Source organism: Scyliorhinus torazame, chromosome 2 (genome assembly GCF_047496885.1).
Source record: "Scyliorhinus torazame isolate Kashiwa2021f chromosome 2, sScyTor2.1, whole genome shotgun sequence".
In the NCBI taxonomy this organism is placed as follows: domain Eukaryota; kingdom Metazoa; phylum Chordata; class Chondrichthyes; order Carcharhiniformes; family Scyliorhinidae; genus Scyliorhinus; species Scyliorhinus torazame.
Window position 1 is genome coordinate 332,209,579 of NC_092708.1, and position 18,643 is coordinate 332,228,221.

An 18,643-nucleotide genomic window follows, 5' to 3' on the forward strand; every position below is an offset into this window, starting at 1 on the left:
ACGTTAACTAATATCAAGAAGTTAAAGATGAATGTTTTACTTTGCACTTAGTGCCGTATTGTAAGGAGAGGTTCATGTTACTTTGATTTGAAAAGGTACTGTTTAAAGAAAATCAAGATGCTTAAGCATCAGTATTTAGCCATACTGGTGTGGTGAACTGGCATTCACAGTGTCATGTTGCTTTGTTGCTGCAAAGAGAAAAGTTATGGAGGTGCCCACACTCTGGATTCTTGTAAAACACGATAACTCGTTTACTAAGGGTGTTGATCATACAATGGCAATGGCGATCTTCTCCAGGCCTGTGCAAATGCTCTGCTGATGTCACTACACATCACGTGAGAACCAGCAGGAATGTATTGCTGATACGTAACGCCCCTCCCCTTTACATCAATGGTGCAACGACAACAATTATCATTTATACAACAGATCCCCCAGAATATCATTTCTGCACATAATATACAATTCAATAAGACAGGCTCTGTGTTGGACATCTATTTATTTTTGGTAGGAATTGGCGTTCTTGAATTCAGCTACTTTCATTCTTAGAAGGATCCTCATTCCTTTCTGTAGATGGTACTTCTTGAGTAATTATTTCAGTATCTGTCACTATAGGCATTGAAAAGTCCTTCGAAACAGAATCTAAACACATCACTGTCTCTGGTCTCTGTTTCACATTAGAGCCCTCCCGATCTTCCAAAGGTAGAAAGAACCTCTTGAGAAGTTTCTGCAAACTCACTTCATGCAGCAAGTAACTGATCAGCAGGACATCGCCAAACTCTTTCATCATCCGTCTGTATAGTGTATGATATTGGACCTATGTTTCTTAGGATCATAGCTGGTACCCATTTCTCGTTGGTAGTGTAATACTCAGCTACTTCTCTCTCTCCCTGGGTGACGACTCATCTTTTACGAATTTTCTCCCTCCTAACAATTTATGCTTGATTTTTGTCATTTGACAATCTCTGAGTATCAGGTGGAATTAACAAATCAAACTGGGTTTCCTCTTGAACAATAGCATTGCCAGTGAACTTTGCGTGGTAACATGTACAGTGTTCCAATAAGATATTAGAAATCTGTTTACTCAATGTCCCCATATTTCGATGCTTGGATAGAATGCTTTAATGATTGCACAAAAGATTTGGCCAATCCATTTATTGCAATATGGAGCTGACTTGATGAAGGGTATCCTTTCAAGTAGCTCCCCTCAAACTCCTTTGAAGTAAATTGGTGCCATGATCACTGCCAATCTGCTGCAGTGTTCCGAATCTTGCGAATACTTTGTCTAATTACCCAATGGCCTGCTCAGTCGATGTTGGCTTTATTATCGTGACTTCTGGCCATTTTGAGTGTGCATCCACAATCACTAAGAACAAGTGACCCTCCAGTGGACCAGCATAATCGATGAATATTCTCTACCATGGCTGCGTTGGCCATTCCCACAGATATAATGGTTAAATGATGGAGTGTTCCCAGTTTTGCACAGGATTAGCATTACTCAACTTTCTCTTTGATTTGAGCATCTAATCCTGGCCACCAAAAATAACCGTGTGCTAATTCTTTCATCCTTATCACACCAGGATGTCCCTCATGCAGTTGATCAAGGACTCTACTATGTAAGTTCGGAGGAATAATCACACAGATTCCCCACAATCGAACTCCATCCTGCACTGTCAATCAAGTCTTCATGTGATGGAGGGCTTGAGGTTTGGATTTTTCCAATGAACGCCAAGTCCATCACCTTCCCCATTACTGGATCGGTTCTTGTATATCTTTGAAGTTGAGAAGAAGTCACAGGTACACTATCCACAAGTGGGAAATACAGGGGCTGGTTTAGCACACTGTGCTAAATCGCTGGCTTTTAAAGCAGACCAAGGCAGGCCAGCAGCATGGTTCAATTCCAGTACCAGCCTCCCCGAACAGGCGCCGGAATGTGGCGACTAGGGGCTTTTCACAGTAACTTCATTGAAGCCTACTTGTGACAATAAGCAATTTTCTTTTCTTTTCATTTTCATTTTTCATTTCATATTGACAAAATGTTCTTTGGGGCTTGACTTGTAATGGCAGTCATGATAAAGCATCAGCATTTTCATGCTGCTCTGACTTGCGACACTGGATATCATGAGTGTGTGCCGACAATATCAATGACCATATTTGCAATCTACTAGCTGCCTAAGGAGGAATACCTTTAAATGGCCCAAAGATTGTAGTCCAGAGTCGATAATCCGTCAAAAGGGTAAAATGACGCCCATAAAGGTAATGGTTGAACCTTCTTACACTGAAAATGATGCTCGAAGCTTCTTTTTCTAGCTGAGTGCAATGCATTTCTGTGTTAGTGAGAGTGGGTGAAGCAAATGCTGTCGGTTGTTCCTCCTGAAGGCAGAATGTGCGAGCCGACTGCACCAACCCCATGGGGCGAGGCATTGCAAGCTAGTTATAACTTTAATTTTTAGATTATAATGAACCAACAGCTCTGACTTCAGTCAAGCTTCTTTCACTTCATTGTTTGCTTTTTCACATTCTTCTGACCAGAGTCTTGCCTGTTTGATAACAAGGCTTCAATCATGTTGCTAGATTCAGCACAAATTTTCGATAATAATTGTTCAATCCTAACAATAACTGATTGTGTCACATTTTGAGGACCTGGTGGTTCTAAGATTGCTGACATTTTCTTTGGTTCTTTGTGTAAATCATTTTTGTTGATGATATGACCAAGGTCATTTATAGATGACTTGAAAAAGGTTATAATTTTCCTTTTTAACTCTCAGGCTGTGGCTCTGCTTCGGGGTAGCTTCCAAATTCTCCAAGTGTTCCTGTTCACGTGAGCTGGTGATGAGTATGACATCTAAATAACATTGCACTCCATTCAACCCACTTAGAATTTGATCTATGGATCTTTGAAGGGATCTTTGAAGAAGGGAAGCTGCAGATGTTATTCCAAAAGGAAGTCTTCTGTAACTGAACAGATCTTTGTGCACAACTGTGGTCAGTAGTGGCTGTGATTCTTCTGCAGTTTTATGGCCAACTGAGCTGAGAGATATTGTAATCTTTAGGTCCGCCTGGTGTCTGATTAGCTCCTAAAAACAATTGCAATCTTTCTTCACATGAATTCCATGTTTCATAATCCTCATCAAGTGTGTCCATTTTCTGGATCCTGGCTCCTAGGGTCTACACCTCTTCCCTTCCAACTGTGTTGTGATGTGTTAGGCAGGTCCACAATTTGGTGTGGACTGCACTTCATGCAGCGATGCGAGAAAAAGACTTCTAACACTGTAGAAGATCCAACACGGTTTTATTGAACGATAGAACTAACATACATATTTAACTGTGGGTCGACACTATACAGAACTGACTGGAGACCTTGTACTAGCCTGACCAGACTTACTAACTACCGCATGGTGTTTGCAATGTGCTAGCTCGTGGACTCTGACTGTCTCAGTGGCTGGGTCCCGAGAGAGCGGGAAACCTAGTGTCCTCTGGCTTTATAGTGGTGGTGTCCTGTCTGGTGATTGGCTGCTGTGTGCTTACTGGTCATCCTGTGTGTCAATCACTGCCTGTCTGCATCTCATTATATACATGGGTGGATATTATGACATGTTGGATTGAATGGCACAAACAATCCCTTGAACCAGCAACTGGGAAGACTTTCCGTTTTATGCCTGTGCATTTTGACTTTATTACCGAGTAATGGCAGAGTCAACAGGCTTCAAAATCCTCATTCCCCACAGCCAGTGTAGCTTCACTATGTGCACAGTGGCTGCAGCCTAGACCCCACTCACTTCAACGCAAACAAGTTTTCTCTGACTGTTGGTGGTCTTACTCAGAGTTGTCATTGAATACTTTTCTTAAACCTTCACATCGGCGGCAATGAATCGGCGGCCCGATGTTTGCACGTGTGTGTGTGAGTCTGATCCTGAGAATCTTCCATTGCTCCTGTTGCCGTCCCAAAATTAGACGACAAAAATCTTCTTTCCAGCGATTTCTGCCTCCATCCCCATCGCCAGTTTTCTCTGCTGTTATATTTCTTTGCTGCTTCAAAGAGAAGAGGTATGGAGATGCACACAACACTCTGGATTCTTGTAAAACATGATGAGAGGTTTATTAATGCGCACGCAATCAAAATGGTGATCTGACCAAAGCCCGTGCATACACTCCTCTGATGTCACGACACATCATGTGTTGCATAGCCAGCAGGAATGTATTCCCAGGTATATAACACAAGGGTATTGCTTTCAGATTCCGGACAGATTCTTGTGAGGCAGCCTGATTCACATCTTCACCTTAAACTACAGAACCACGTTCATTTAAATAATAAACATGCAATTCTCTTTGTTTTGATATTCTCTTGATGTTTCTTTCTTATTGCCATGCTTGCCATTATTACATACATCAAAAAAAGTTGAAAATATGAACCAACATTAAAAGACACCACTTTTGGTAATGTTCATTATTTCTGATCATGCCCTCGATATCCCTGAATGCAAAGCAGAGTGTTATTGCCACTACAAATAAAATTTAAACTTTAATGCAGAAGGCAAAGGAAAATTCTGGATTTTATTTTGTGGAAGGCGTTCCTTTCACTTAACTAATATGATTTGCATCTAATAATTACTTGAATATCACTAAAATTCCTATTGAGTCAGGAATATTATGGTAAAAGTGGACTAACGCACAAATGCATAGAATCACTACCGTGGAGAAGGCCATTCAGCCCATTGAGTCTGCACTGACCCTCTGAAGAAGCACACTACCTAGGCCCAATCCAATCTCCCACCCTATCCCTGTAATCCCACCGAGGGGCAATTTAGCACAGCCCAATTAACTTTATGTTAAATTATTATTTTGACTTACAATTTTGGCCATTGTCAAGTAAATTGAATTGATGTTTTTTGTGTTAATAGCTTCTATTGAATTGCAAATTCTTTAATTAATCATTATATTGCTGAAAATGATTATTTGGATGGACTTCTTTATTCTTTTTGATATATAGTTTTCATTTCCCATAGGATCTAACTCTGATATATTTTTGGCTGCAGTTTAAGTCAGACAAAAAAAAAGCTACTGTGCACTCCCAACAGACTGAAACTGTGCCGCAGCACACTCGCTCTTCATACCTTGCGATAGTTTCCGAATGTAGCCTTCATTATTCACAATGTAATCAATGCCACTTGAAGAGTTCAACACAGCTCGGACACATTTCACACAGGTGAGCTGGAGGAGGGCATCAGAGATCCTTGCCACACCTCTGCCGGAGAGCCTGTCCAAGGCCTCCAGCAGTAAATCAAGTCCACTGAGCTCCAGAAACTGTACCATCCAGTCATTACTGCTATTTTCCAGTCGCTTCCTTAGGCCCGAATAATTGACCACAGTTGGGACTTGCAGCAATCGGATGCAGAGTTCAGGTTCAGCATTTTCCAGGTTGGCCTCTGTATTGTCTGCATTGGAAGCGCCAGCCTTTTCCTTCACCAGAGCCCACTTTTTCTGCGCACCTTCTGACTTTCCAGCCATGGTCTGTTCACCTATAAAATGGAATGAGGACTTTGTTAATATAAGTACAGTGCTTTGGGGTATAATTAAATCGGTCATCCATCTTGCACCATCACTGGAACTAGGCAAGTGTGTAGCAAAGGCAGAGTAGTATTAATGGGAGATTTTATCTTGCACGTTGGGAGAGGCAGACAAGCACCTGTCAGAAAGGTAGTGAATTTTTGGAGTGTGTCCAGGATAGTTTCCTGAAGCCATATATTCCAGATGTAACAAGGGGACAAACAATATTAGATTTTGTGGTAAGTAATGAGCTAAATTTAATTAGTAGCCTAATTGTGCAGGATTATTTATCAAATAATGATCACAACATAATTGAATTCAAGGTAGCGTTTGAAAGTGAAAGCACGATTCAGATACTAGAATTTTAGACTTGGTAAGGCTGACTTTAATGGAATGAGACCGGGACGGTCCACGGTAAGATCTGGAAGATCAAACGACTGAAGATCAGTGGAGAATATTTAAAGAAACATTTAACGAGTTAGAGCTAGTGTATTCCTAAGAGGAAAAGGCTCCACCTCACCAAAAAAAAAAACAGCCATTGACAACTGAAGAAGTTAGGGACAGCATAAAACTAAATAAAGGGTGTACAAAAATGCAAAACATAGCACAGATCCAGAAGAATGCGATCGAAGTCAAAGACCAGCAAAGGGTCACAATGCAGCTTATAAGAGCTACTAAAAGGGATTGTGAAAGTAAACTTGCAAGTTACATCAAAATCAATCAGAGAAATGGAAAGCAGGTGGTCAAGAGCCCGTAAAAGCTGAAAATAGAGATATTGGGCTCAATTTAATGGAAACGTTTCTCAGTATCATCGAACGGCCTCCCTGGGGAGTCCCCAGCTGGGACCATACAAACATTGACTAGGCGAAATGGCACCCTGGCCATCAGAGGCCTCTGGGAACTCGACGACAGTGCAAGGTGGCCCTCTGGCCTTCCCCCTAGAATGCGGGCACCTTGGCACTGTAAGGCTGGCATATTGGCACTGCCACCCTGGCACTACCAAAGTATCTAGGTGGCACTGCAAAGCTGGCAGGGGAACTGCCAGGGTGGGAGTGCCAAGAGTCCGGGCCTGGGGGAGCCATGCCCATGAAAGGAGGGCGGAGGAAAGGTGTGGTAGTATGTATTGGGGGTCATGTGGGACTGGAAGCCCTAATGTCATTGGCTGACAGATCCCGGGTCCTGGTTGGCCGTTGACCTCAGCCCTGAAGGCGAAGTATAAGAAGCCGGTGCCTTCCCCCGCAGGCCAGTTTACTATCGGGCTGCTGGGGAACAGACATGCTTAATAAAGCCTCATCGACTTCACTCTTTTCGTCTCATGGAGTCTTTGTGCGCTACAATTTGTTAAGCGTGCCTAAAAAGGACTATGGAGCTCAGGATCATTCCAGAATGCCTGAGGATCAGCCCCCACGCAGTGAATGCGGCAGCAGCCTTCAAACACTGGCAGACTTGCTTCGAGGCCTACCTCAGACCGACCACTGGCCGGGTCTCAGACGAACAAAAACTGCAGGTCCTGCACTCGAGGGTGAGCACGGAGATTTTCACCCTCATTGAAGACACCCACTATTTCCAGACGGCGTTCGCAGCACTGAAAAGTCTATGTCCGCCCAGTTAACCAAATCTACGCTCGCTACCAGCTCGCGACGAGACGGCAAGCTCCCGAAGAATCGATGGACGAGTTCTACGCCGCGCTACCCGCGCCTACGGCCCCGACCGCGCGGCAGGCCATTGGGCCCCGTACGTACCCGTCGCGGCAACCCCCCCCCTCCCGGACACCCCACAGGCTTGCGCGGCCCAAACGCCGAGTCGCACCGGGGGCGCCCGCTGTTATTTCTGCGGCCAGGCGAACCACCCCCGACAACGCTGTCCGGCCCGCGCAGCCATCTGCAATAGCTGCGGGAAAAAGGGCCACTATGCGGTGGTGTGCCGATCCCGCGAGGTCGCCGCCGTCCCGGGGCCAGAGGGAGCCCTACAGGCAGTCTATGCCTCCCAACCCACCCAGCACGCCATGTGCGACCGGCAGGCGCAGCCGCTCTGGGTCCCGACCACCGCGGCCCCGGGAGAACTGGGAGCCCTGCACGCCGCCAAGCTCCCCAACCCCCCTCCCCGCAGTCCATGTACGACCCGCCGCCGGCGCTCCCGATTTGGGTGCCGGCCAACACTCTCCACGGAGAGGAATGCGTCTTTCGCGTCCCGAACGCCACCCTCACCCCCCTCCCGCGCCCCACGCCTGACCCGCCGGCTCCGCCGACTTGGGCCCCGACCACCGCTGTCCCCGGTGAGGGAGCTCCGTGTGGTCCTAGCGTTCGCCGCCCCACGCCTGTCCCGCCGGCGCCGCCGACCTGGGCCCTCACCCCCGTCCCGCGCCCCACGCCTGACCCGCCGACCTGGGCCCTCACCCCGCGCCCCACGCCTGTCCCGCCGGTGCCGCCGACCTGGGCCCTCACCCCCGTCCCGCGCCCCACGCCTGACCCGCCGGCGCAACTTACCTGGGCCCCGACCACCGCTGTCCCCGGCGAGGGAGCTCCGCCCGGTCCTAGCGCCCGCGGCCCTGGCGCTCGCAGAGAGGGAGCTCCGCGCGGTCCTAGCGCCCGCGGCCCTGGCGTTCGCAGAGAGGGAGCTCCGCGCGGTCCTAGCGCCCGCGGCCCTGGCGCTCGCAGTGAAGGAACTCCGCGCGGTCCTAGCGCTCCCAGACCCCCCAGCACACCATGTGCGACCCGCAGACGCCGCCATTTTGGGTCCCGACCACCACGAGGGGAGGAGGGGCGCCGCCATCTTGGACCGCCCCCGACCTGTACGACGCATGGGGGCGGCCATTTTGTCCACCCCCGACGCCATCTTGTGACCCCCCAGCCACGTGCGATGTATGGGGGCAGCCATTTTGTCCATCCCCGACGCCATCTTGGACGGCAACAACGGACCACACCCCACTACTACAACCACGGCTCGCTTCGGTTACGCTCGATCAGGCTCGGCCCCGGACTCTCCAGACGACGACGACAACGGTCCTAATTAACGGCCACGAGACGCCATGCCTAGTCGACTCCGGGAGCACGGAAAGTTTTATACACCCCGACACGGTAAGACGCTGTTCCTTAACTACCTACCCCAGCGCACAAAAGATTTGCCTAGCTGCAGGATCCCAAGCCGTACAGATCCAGGGATTCTGCATAGTCACCCTAACGGTACAGGGGAGGGAATTCAAAAACTACAAATTAACGTCCTTCCCCAACTCTGTGCCCCCACATTACTGGGATTAGACTTCCAATGTAATCTACAGAGCCTTACGTTTAAATTCGGCGGCCCAATACCCCCACTCACTATCTGCGGCCTCGCTACCCTCAAGGTGCAACCCCCGTCCTTGTTTGCGAACCTCACCCCGGATTGCAAACCCGTCGCCACTAGGAGCAGACGGTACAGCGCCCAGGACCGGACCTTCATTCGGTCCGAAGTCCAGCGGCTACTAAAGGAGGGCGTAATCCAGGCCAGCAATAGTCCCTGGAGAGCGCAGGTGGTGTAGTGAAGACAGGGGAGAAACAAAGGATGGTCATTGACTATAGCCAGACCATCAACAGGTACACACAACTAGACGCGTACCCTCTCCCCCGCATATCCGACATGGTCAATCGGATTGCCCAGTATAAAGTCTTCTCCACCGTGGACCTCGAGTCTGCCTACCATCAGCTCCCCATCCGCCCAAGTGACCGCAAGTACACAGCCTTCGAGGCAGACGGGCGATTTATACCAGTTCCTACGGGTCCCTTTTGGCGTCACAAACGGGGTCTCGGTCTTCCAACGGGAGATGGACCGAATGGTTGATCAACATGGATTACGGGCCACGTTCCCGTACCTCGACAATGTAACCATCTGCGGCCACGATCAGCAGGACCACGACGCCAACCTCCAAAAATTCCTCCAGACCGCCAAAGCCTTGAACCTCACGTACAACGAGGACAAGTGCGTTTTTAGCACCGATCGGCTAGCCATTCTGGGCTACATAGTGCGCAATGGGATAATAGGCCCCGACCTCGAACGTATGCGCGCACTCATGGAATTTCCCCTCCCGCACTGCCCAAAAGCCCTGAAACGCTGCCTGGGGTTCTTTTCGTACTACGCCCAGTGGGTCCCCCAGTACGCAGACAAGGCCCGCCCCCTAATACAGACCACGACCTTCCCTCTGTCGACAGAGGCTTGCCAGGCCTTCAGCCGCATCAAAGCGGACATCGCAAAGGCCACGATGCGCGCCATCGACGAGTCCCTCCCCTTCCAGGTCGAGAGCGACGCCTCCGACGTAGCTCTGGCGGCCACCCTTAACCAAGCGGGCAGACCCGTGGCCTTTTTCTCCCGAACCCTCCACGCCTCAGAAATCCGCCACTCCTCAGTGGAAAAGGAAGCCCAAGCCATAGTGGAAGCTGTGCGACATTGGAGGCATTACCTGGCCGGCAGGAGATTCACTCTCCTCACTGACCAACGGTCGGTAGCCTTCATGTTCGATAATGCACAGCGGGGCAAGATTAAAAATGACAAGATCTTAAGGTGGAGGATCGAGCTCTCCACCTTTAACTATGAGATCTTGTACCGGCCCGGAAAGCTGAACGAGCCGTCCGATGCCCTATCCCGCGGCACATGTACCAACGCACAAATTAACCGCCTCCAAACCCTCCACGAGGACCTCTGCCACCCGGGGGTCACTCGGTTTTACCACTTCATCAAGTCCCGCAATCTCCCATACTCTTTAGAAGAGGTCCGTACAGTCACAAGGGACTGCCACATCTGCGCGGAATGCAAGCCGCATTTTTTCAGGCCAGATGGAGCGCACCTGATTTAAGGCTTCCCGCCCCTTTGAACGCCTCAGTCTCGATTTCAAAGGGCCCCTCCCCTCCACCGACCGCAACGCATATTTCCTTAATGTAGTGGACGAATACTCCCGCTTCCCTTTTGCCATTCCCTGCTCCGACATGACCGCGGCCACAGTCATTAAAGCCCTGAACAGCATCTTCACGCTGTTCGGTTACCCCGCATACGTCCACAGCGACAGGGGCTCCTCTTTCATGAGTGACGAGCTGCGCCAGTTCCTGCTCAGCAAGGGCATAGCCTCAAGCAGGACGACCAGCTACAACCCCCGGGGGAACGGGCAAGTAGAAAGGGAGAACGGCACGGTCTGGAAGGCCGTCCTACTGGCCCTACGGTCCAGGGATCTCCCAGTTTCACGGTGGCAGGAGGTCCTCCCGGACGTTCTCCATTCCATCCGGTCGTTATTATGTACAAGCACTAATCAAACGCCTCACGAGCGTCTCCTTGTCTTCCCTAGGAGGTCCTCCTCTGGAACGTCGCTGCCGACCTGGCTGGCGGCCCCAGGACCCATCCTGCTCCGAAAGCATGTGCGGGCACATAAGGCGGACCCGTTGGTCGAAAGGGTTCACCTCCTCCACTCAAACCCCCAGTACACCTACGTGGAGTACCCCGACGGCCGACAGGACACGGTCTCCCTGCGGGATCTGGCGCCCGCCGGCACCACGCACACCCCCCCGACACCATCAACCCAACCGCCCCCCTTCCTGCCACCGCCGCATCCCGCGACCGCCCCCTTCCCAGGAGGATCAGTCCCCCTCCCCTTTGCACCGACAGCTGAAACCGTGCGGCTCCCGGAGGCGACAACGCTGGTACAAGCACCACCACCACCGCGGGGGCCGAGGCGATCGACACGGACGACCAGACCGCCCGACCGACTCGTGGCGTCGATGTAAAACAAAGATGGACTGTTCAATGAACATTTTGTTTTTCCTATACCCTCTGTAAATAGTTGTAACAGGACGATACTGTCCAATACTGTACTACCATGTAACTGTTCTATCCTCCCAGGACCAGCCCTGTAAACCCTTACCACCATACGAAGCATCACCCCGCCGTGTTCATTTTTGACAAGGGGTGAATGTGGTAGTATGTATTGGGGGTCATGTGGGACTGGAAGCCCTAATGTCATTGGCTGACAGATCCCGGGTCCTGGTTGGCCGTTGACCTCAGCCCTGAAGACGAAGTATAAGAAGCCGGTGCCTTCCCCCGCAGGCCAGTTTACTATCGGGCTGCTGGGGAACAGACACGCTTAATAAAGCCTCATCGACTTCACTCTTTTCGTCTCATGGAGTCTTTGTGCGCTACAAAAGGTATGAAGGGTGGTCGTGCAGGACGAGTATGAAGGGGCCTCTAGAAGGTTGGGGGGGGGGGTGGTGAAGGTGGGGCCCGAAAGGGGCCAGGGGAAGACCTGAAAAGGGGGTGTCATCACTTGGGGGTGGGTGACATTGCCCATGGATGGGGTTGTGATCCATAAGCTCTCCTTGGAGATTGGGGCATCCTTTCAAAATGGTGGCCCGATCTCTGAGGAGCCGGTCTGGCCAGCGATTTCAGCTCTCCAGTGGTGAAAATAATTCTAAGGACGCGATCGAATGGCCACGCAGTACCTGAAAAGCAGCACGGCGTGCCACAGCATGGCCTATAGAAGCCGGGAGATCCCGCTTCTGGGATGTACCGCCTTGCAACGCCTCGCAAGATCTAATGCGATCTTGCGAGACGTGATGTAAATCCCGCCCATTGTGGGCAAGATCACTTTTAGGCAAATCTGTATATTAAAGCAAGACGGCTAGTCTCACTTTAATGTGCAGCTTCCCGAGGTACCTCAGGTATTGGGGTCTATCCCTGTTTTCTTGGAGACCTCGGGTGAGCACCACAAACTGGGACCAGACGGAACGGCACTTATGGGGGTCTCGCTGGCACTGCCAAGGTGCCCAGGTGGCACCGCTGGCTGGCAAGGGCGGTGCCAGGTTGGCACAGTAAGGTACTAAGTTGGCATTTTTTGTGAGGCTGCCATGAGTGGGTGTTTGGGGGGGGGCTCCCATAGTGTGTTGGGGTTTGGTGGGGGGCGTTGGGGATCATTTTGGGGGCTCCAGAGATCGAGATACCATTTAAAAATGGCATCCTAATCTCTCGCTACACTGAGGAGTCCCGATGAGCAAACCTCCTCCAATGCTCAAAACGGGGCTATGTGTGGCCTCGGCCACGCGTTCCCTGCTGAGGCTCCGTATCTAACCCGAATGCTGTTTTATAATGTTGTGTTTCTCGGTGCTGTGAGCACTGGGACACACGCAGCTAAACAAGCTCACTATGGAACTTTGTTCCCATTTAGTTAAAACCCACCCTAAGTGTAGGATTGATCGGGGCGAAATTCCCCAGGGCCTAAAATAGTGACGTAAATGTGGTTAGATAGCAATGGGGAACTCAGGAGGAGTTCCTCTGGATTGTCACTTTTTTTAAAAGAGAAAACCAGGGAATTACAGACTGGTTACCTTAACATCTGTGGTGGGGGAATTGCTGGAGTCTATAGTCAGGGATGAGGTAACTGAACACCTCAAAACATTTTGATTGATCAGGGACAGCCAGCACTGATTATGTGAAGGGCAGATCTTGTGGTGTACCACAGAGATCTGTGGGGGGCCTCAATTATTCACATTATTATTATTATTGTTAGTATTATTATCATTAATGACTTGGATGATGGCATAGAAGTCAAATGTCCAAATTTGCGGATGATACAAAGTTAGGTGGCAATGTAGACAGCCCAGATGATAGCATAACATTGCAAGGAGATATTGACAGACCAGGTGAATGGCCAAAATTGTGGGAGATGGAATTTAATGCAAGCAAGTGTGAGGTTATCCATTTTGGACCATAAAAGGATAAAGCAGAGTACTTTTTAAATAGAAAGAGGTTCGGTACAGTGGTGTCCAAAGAGACTTGAGGGTTCAGGTGCATGGGTCCTTAAAATGCCAGGAACAAGTGCAGAAAATAATCTAAAGGCTAATGGAACGCTAGCCTTTATATCGAGAGGATTGGAATATAAAGACACAAACGTTATGCTGCAACAATACAAATCTCTGGTTAGACCCCACGTCTGACCCCAGGAGTTCTAGGCACCACACCTTCGGAATGGTATTTTGGCCTTGTAGGAAGTGCAACGTACGTTTACCTGGACACTGGTATAAAATTACGAGGAGAGAGTACTCAAATTAGGCCTGTTTTCGCTAGAATTTAGAAGGTTAAGAAGTGATCTGATCGAAATATTCATGATATTAACAGGGAAAGACAGGGTAGATAAAGATAAACTATTTCCACTTGTTGGAGATTCTAAAACTAGGGGGCATGGTCTAGAAACGAGGGCCAGACCATTCAAGGGAGATGTTCGGAAGAACCTCTTCACTTAAAAAGAGGTTTGGAAATCTCTCCCACACACAGCAGTTGAAGCTAAATCAGTTGTTAGTTTTAAATTCGAGATAGATTTTTGTTAAGCAAAGATATTAAAAAATATGGACCAAAGGCCGGTAGATGGAGTTAGGTCACAGATCAGCCATGATCATATTGAATGGTGGGACAGCAACGAGGGGCTGAATGGCCTACTCCTGTTCCTATGAATCAGCCGTATACCTCAGAGTAGCATTGCAATTCCACATCAATGACTAAAAGCTCACCTGCTAAAAGAATGTACTGGAAGTTCATGAGCGTGGACATTCATTACTTTGGCAGACTGACCTCGCAGAATTACCCTTTGTGATCATTTTGTGGAATTCAGGTTTAAAAAAGACTATTCTTTTTTTATTTTCAACATGTTGTTAAGTCTTGACTATCCCCACAGAGCCCACTTAAGATATATTTCGAGAGCGCATGGATTCAGAATCCTTTCTGCTACAAAAGGTGGTGCAATCTCAATTGGAGAAAAGCAGGGGAGGAGATCAATGCCAGTTTATATCCCTCTCTGAGGCACTCACTGTTTTGGATGTTGTTATAACGCACATGAGACCTACGGGGTAGAAGCAATTAGTCTCCCCATGAGGTGGAGTACGAGCTTCCCCGCTGAGGGGGGAGGAGCCCATGGACACTCTAATAATCTGTAATATAAAGGTCGACACCTCAGACCCAGCTGCGATCTAGGATAGTATTGTACCCTATCACTTCTTAATAAATCTTGTTTCTCTCGTTCACTCGCCTCGGACTTGTCAGTGGTCACTAAAGACGCACAGAAGAAAGGGTGATTCAAAGCGCAGTTATCATTTTTTTTTGTGTGACTCTTGAGGAGCTTTCGGAGAAAGATGCTGCGGTTTAACACTGTGGTAAGTTCAAACAACAAGGAAGGCACTGCTGCTAATTTCTTTGGCAGTTGTGACTCTCAACTTGGATTTTGCTGCAATTGTTACCTTCACGAATTTGGTGGTGGGAGAGTGCTTCCGGGACCACCAATTACCCCAAAGTCTTTTAGGGTTTGCTGCGCCACAGGCACAAGTACTTAATCGATTAAGCAGCCATGCCTTGGGAGTTTGGGTGGATGAGCTGTAAACTGTTGACAAACCCCAATGCTGAGCTGAACTGAACTTATTTAGACCTTGTTTTCCCTCGTAAGAAGTCTCAAGATTTGACTGTGTGAATGAATCCGTGTAAATTAAAGCAAACCAATCAAGGATTTAGTGGAAGTTGAATTTTCAATACAATCTACATGGCAAACTCATTATCAAAACTTGGATTATAGTTTAAGATACATTCATGTTTTTAATGCGGACGTCTGGACATTGAGAGCGCACAGTGGCCCCCTGATAATTTTCCATCCTGTAATTTTTATCCTGTTGCACCTCATTACCAGCCAAAAGAACAATACTTTTGCTTCTTAAAAGTTATGGATCAATAAAACGATCTTTCAAATCCAGGAAATGGTTGGGTCAGTGAATCAGGATGCAGTTGTTTTTGTACAGCTTAATTTTCTAGTTTCCTGCCTTTCAGACTTGGAATTGTTGGCTGCTCCTTGACAAGGATAAGTGGAAACCACTTGAGATGCACTAAGCGAACGTTATCATAGCGGAATGCTAATTGATTAGGTTTTTTTCAACTTCTTCATTCACAGGACGTGGGAGCTGCTGGCAAGGCCAGCCTCCATTGCCCATCCTACTGGGTATCTTTGAAATTTAGTACAGTATATCTTGGCAGATATTAAGAAAAATTCAGTGCTTCCAGTGTGATGTTAGTTTAAAGGGTGAGTACCTCCGAGGTAGAGCTATGACACTGAAGAGACAATTCTCTCTTCGAGTATGGTTTCCTGTTTGGTTTCCTGTTCTGACAAGTGGCTTGCAACCCATGATTCTTAATGATATCTAAATCTATTTATTTAGTATTCATTATAGCGAAACAGAAAAATTGCATTTTCCAGCAGGTTACTTGGTGATTTTAGAATGTCTTGGATAATATTTCTCGGTTCACTGTTTGAAACATTCCCTTACTTCAGTGTCAATATTTCATATCATTCACAAACCACTCCTGAAGGGAAAGGAAGATGGGGTTATGCTGATAAAAGTTAGATAAGGAGGTTTGTGTGCAGCATAGGCCAGCATGGACTGCTTGAGCTGGATAATCTATTCCTGTGCTGTAGATTGCGAAGTTCTTTTTTTGTAAATTTTAAAGTAGCCAATTTTCTTTCCACAATTAAGGGGCAATTTAGCATGGCCAGTCCACCTACCCTTGCACATTTTTGGGTTGTGAGAGTGAGACCCACGCAAAAACTGGGATAATGTGCAAACTCCACACGGACAGTGACCCAGTGCCGGGATCAAACCCGGGTCTTCAACCGCGTGAGGCAGCAGTGCTAACCACTGCGCCAGGGCACCACCCTTAATTGTGTAGTTCTGTACTTGATGCATAACATTGTATAGGATATGCAACCAAATCGGGATTGAACAAGCTAACAGTCCACAAATAGGAATTTATAAGCTAGCAGAAATAAATTGGTGTTTTTCTTACTCCAGAAAGGCTTGTATGTAAATGTGTTTTATAGCCGCTTAAGTATTTTTGAAGTGTAATCACTGCAGTAATGGAAACAGTTTTCAATCTGCACATGAGAGACCCCACAAGAATAAATGACCAAATTATGTTTCTACATGCGTTGGCTCTGGGATAAATGTTGGCCAGAACTCTGGAACAGAGGCGGATTTACAGTTTGTGGGGCCCTTACTTGGCTTCGTTTTCAGACCCCCACCCTGGGATCTGTAGGCCGAAGTCTACCTCTTGCACACTCTCACACTCTCTCTCTCTCTCTCTCTCTTCCTTCCCTACCCTTATGTCCACTCTTTTCCTTTCTCCCCCCCCCCCCCCCCCCCAATGCCCACTCTCCCTTCCCACCTCTCGTGCCCACTCGCTATCTCTCTCCCTTCTCCCAAAGCCCCCTGCACCAGAGTACAGGAGCTCTAAGAAAATGCTTTTCTAAGTCCACTGTCACATTGTTTTCCATTGTATTAATCATTTGAAGTCCCCAAACATCAGCAAAATGATGCTTTTTAAGTGAAAAATATTTGTGCTGGGTGGCATATTATTTCAAACTTTAAATTATTCGTCACTATGCAACAGTTTAAATATGTCATTCGCGCCAATTTAAAAACATGAATTACAGAGCTTTTCTTAAAAGATGTGGAATAAAACTGGGTAAATGAAGATAATACAGATCAGCCATAATGGCAGAACGAGCTCAAGGGGTGGAATAGCCTCCTTCTGTTCATGAGTTCTTATCTCGACATCAGTGAACGGGGCTTGGCACATGTGTGCAAGCATAAATGCATCAATCCCGTTCTTCAGTTATCCAAACTAATCCAGTTCTCAAAGAGCTATTAGTCAGCTAAATTGATGGCTTGCATAGTACCTTTCTGATTTTCTACAGCATTTGAAGTTAAATGTTATCGGGTCCAGCAACCTGATCAATCTTTAGTATCTCAAACCGAGCTAAGGCCATTTAAGCATTTACATTCAAAGAATCAAAATGTATACCATTTATACCTACTGCTACATCTTCAATAGTGGAAATGAATACAAAACGAATACATTTGCATTTCAGCCATATCCTACTCAATCCTAACCACCATGCTAAATCTAAGAGCCTATGTGGCTTTTCTGGACACTAACAAAACTTATAAAGCATTACCATGGAATTGCTACTGTGTTGGGTGTTCTGGATCACATACAGATCACCAACACTTGAAATAGTGCAACACTATTTTATTGAATCATTAACTGTTTAAACATACATAGACTGTGGGTTAATACAATACTAGCTTTAACTAAAGACCTCTGCCTTGTCCTAACCAGTCGATGCATTCAGCACATGGTGAATGTCTGTGGTGCAGGCTGTGAGCTCTGTCCTCCTAGCTAGCTGCAACTCGAAAGACTGGGAACGCTGATGCTCCCTGTCTTTATAGTGCGTGTGCTCTCACTGGTGATTGGCTGCGGTGTTGTGTATGTTGATTGGTCCCACTGTGTGTCCATCAGTGTGTGTCTGCACCATGATATACTGGTGTATATTATGACAGCTACCTGATCAGTTGTTTCTTCCAAAGCATTTTTAACACTCAATTGTGGCTTTTGTTAACTTCAACTGTATCTGATAGTTATACATGCCGTTTTGACAATGATTTATACTTGAGGGTGGGATGGGGGTGGGGGGAGCAATTCTCCACCTTTGTTTTGACCGGTGCACATCCCACTATTCAGGGAGAATGGGAGAGCCTCTAAATGGGGTTTGCGCTGGGTGCCTAACAAGAGTGCGATGCCCGTGACACCTGATGCAATCTGGTTCACGCCCTCATTGGGCGCGACTCAGATAAGCATATTTAAATAAGCATTTAAATATGTTCACACTGTTTCAATCTAGACTCTCCTGGCTCCCAGGATTCTCTTACTCACCCTCCTCCCCACCGCTGGTGAAGCCAAGACCGGCAAGAATCACTACTGGTTTTCACCACCGGAGACCAGATGTGATGACCACACTGGGGGGCTCGGAGACCATGGGAACCCTGGGTGGTCAGGGACATGGCAGGGCAGTAATGGGGTCATAAAGGGAAGGCATTTGGCCACCCCATGACGGGGTGTAGCTTGTCTGGTCACCATCTGCAATCAGACCGCTTCCTGTGATTAATGCCACCATGATCGTTTGGGAAATCAGTACTTCTGGGATTTCGGGGGTAGGTTATTTCGATATTTGAAACATGGAAACATAGAAAATAGGTGCAGCAATAGGCCATTCGGC

The 18,643-nt window shown here is 47.9% G+C and overlaps 1 protein-coding gene across 1 annotated transcript in view; it reads right to left on the reverse strand.

The window, feature by feature from the left end:
* Positions 1 to 18,643, reverse strand: part of inf2 (inverted formin 2) — a 102,112-nt gene that overhangs the window by 50,996 nt on the left and 32,473 nt on the right. Inside the window, exon 2 of the mRNA XM_072489851.1 lies at positions 5,112 to 5,516. Coding sequence (XP_072345952.1) covers positions 5,112 to 5,505 — 394 coding nt within the window. The 5' untranslated portion in view covers positions 5,506 to 5,516. The remainder of the gene's footprint in view (positions 1 to 5,111; positions 5,517 to 18,643) is intronic.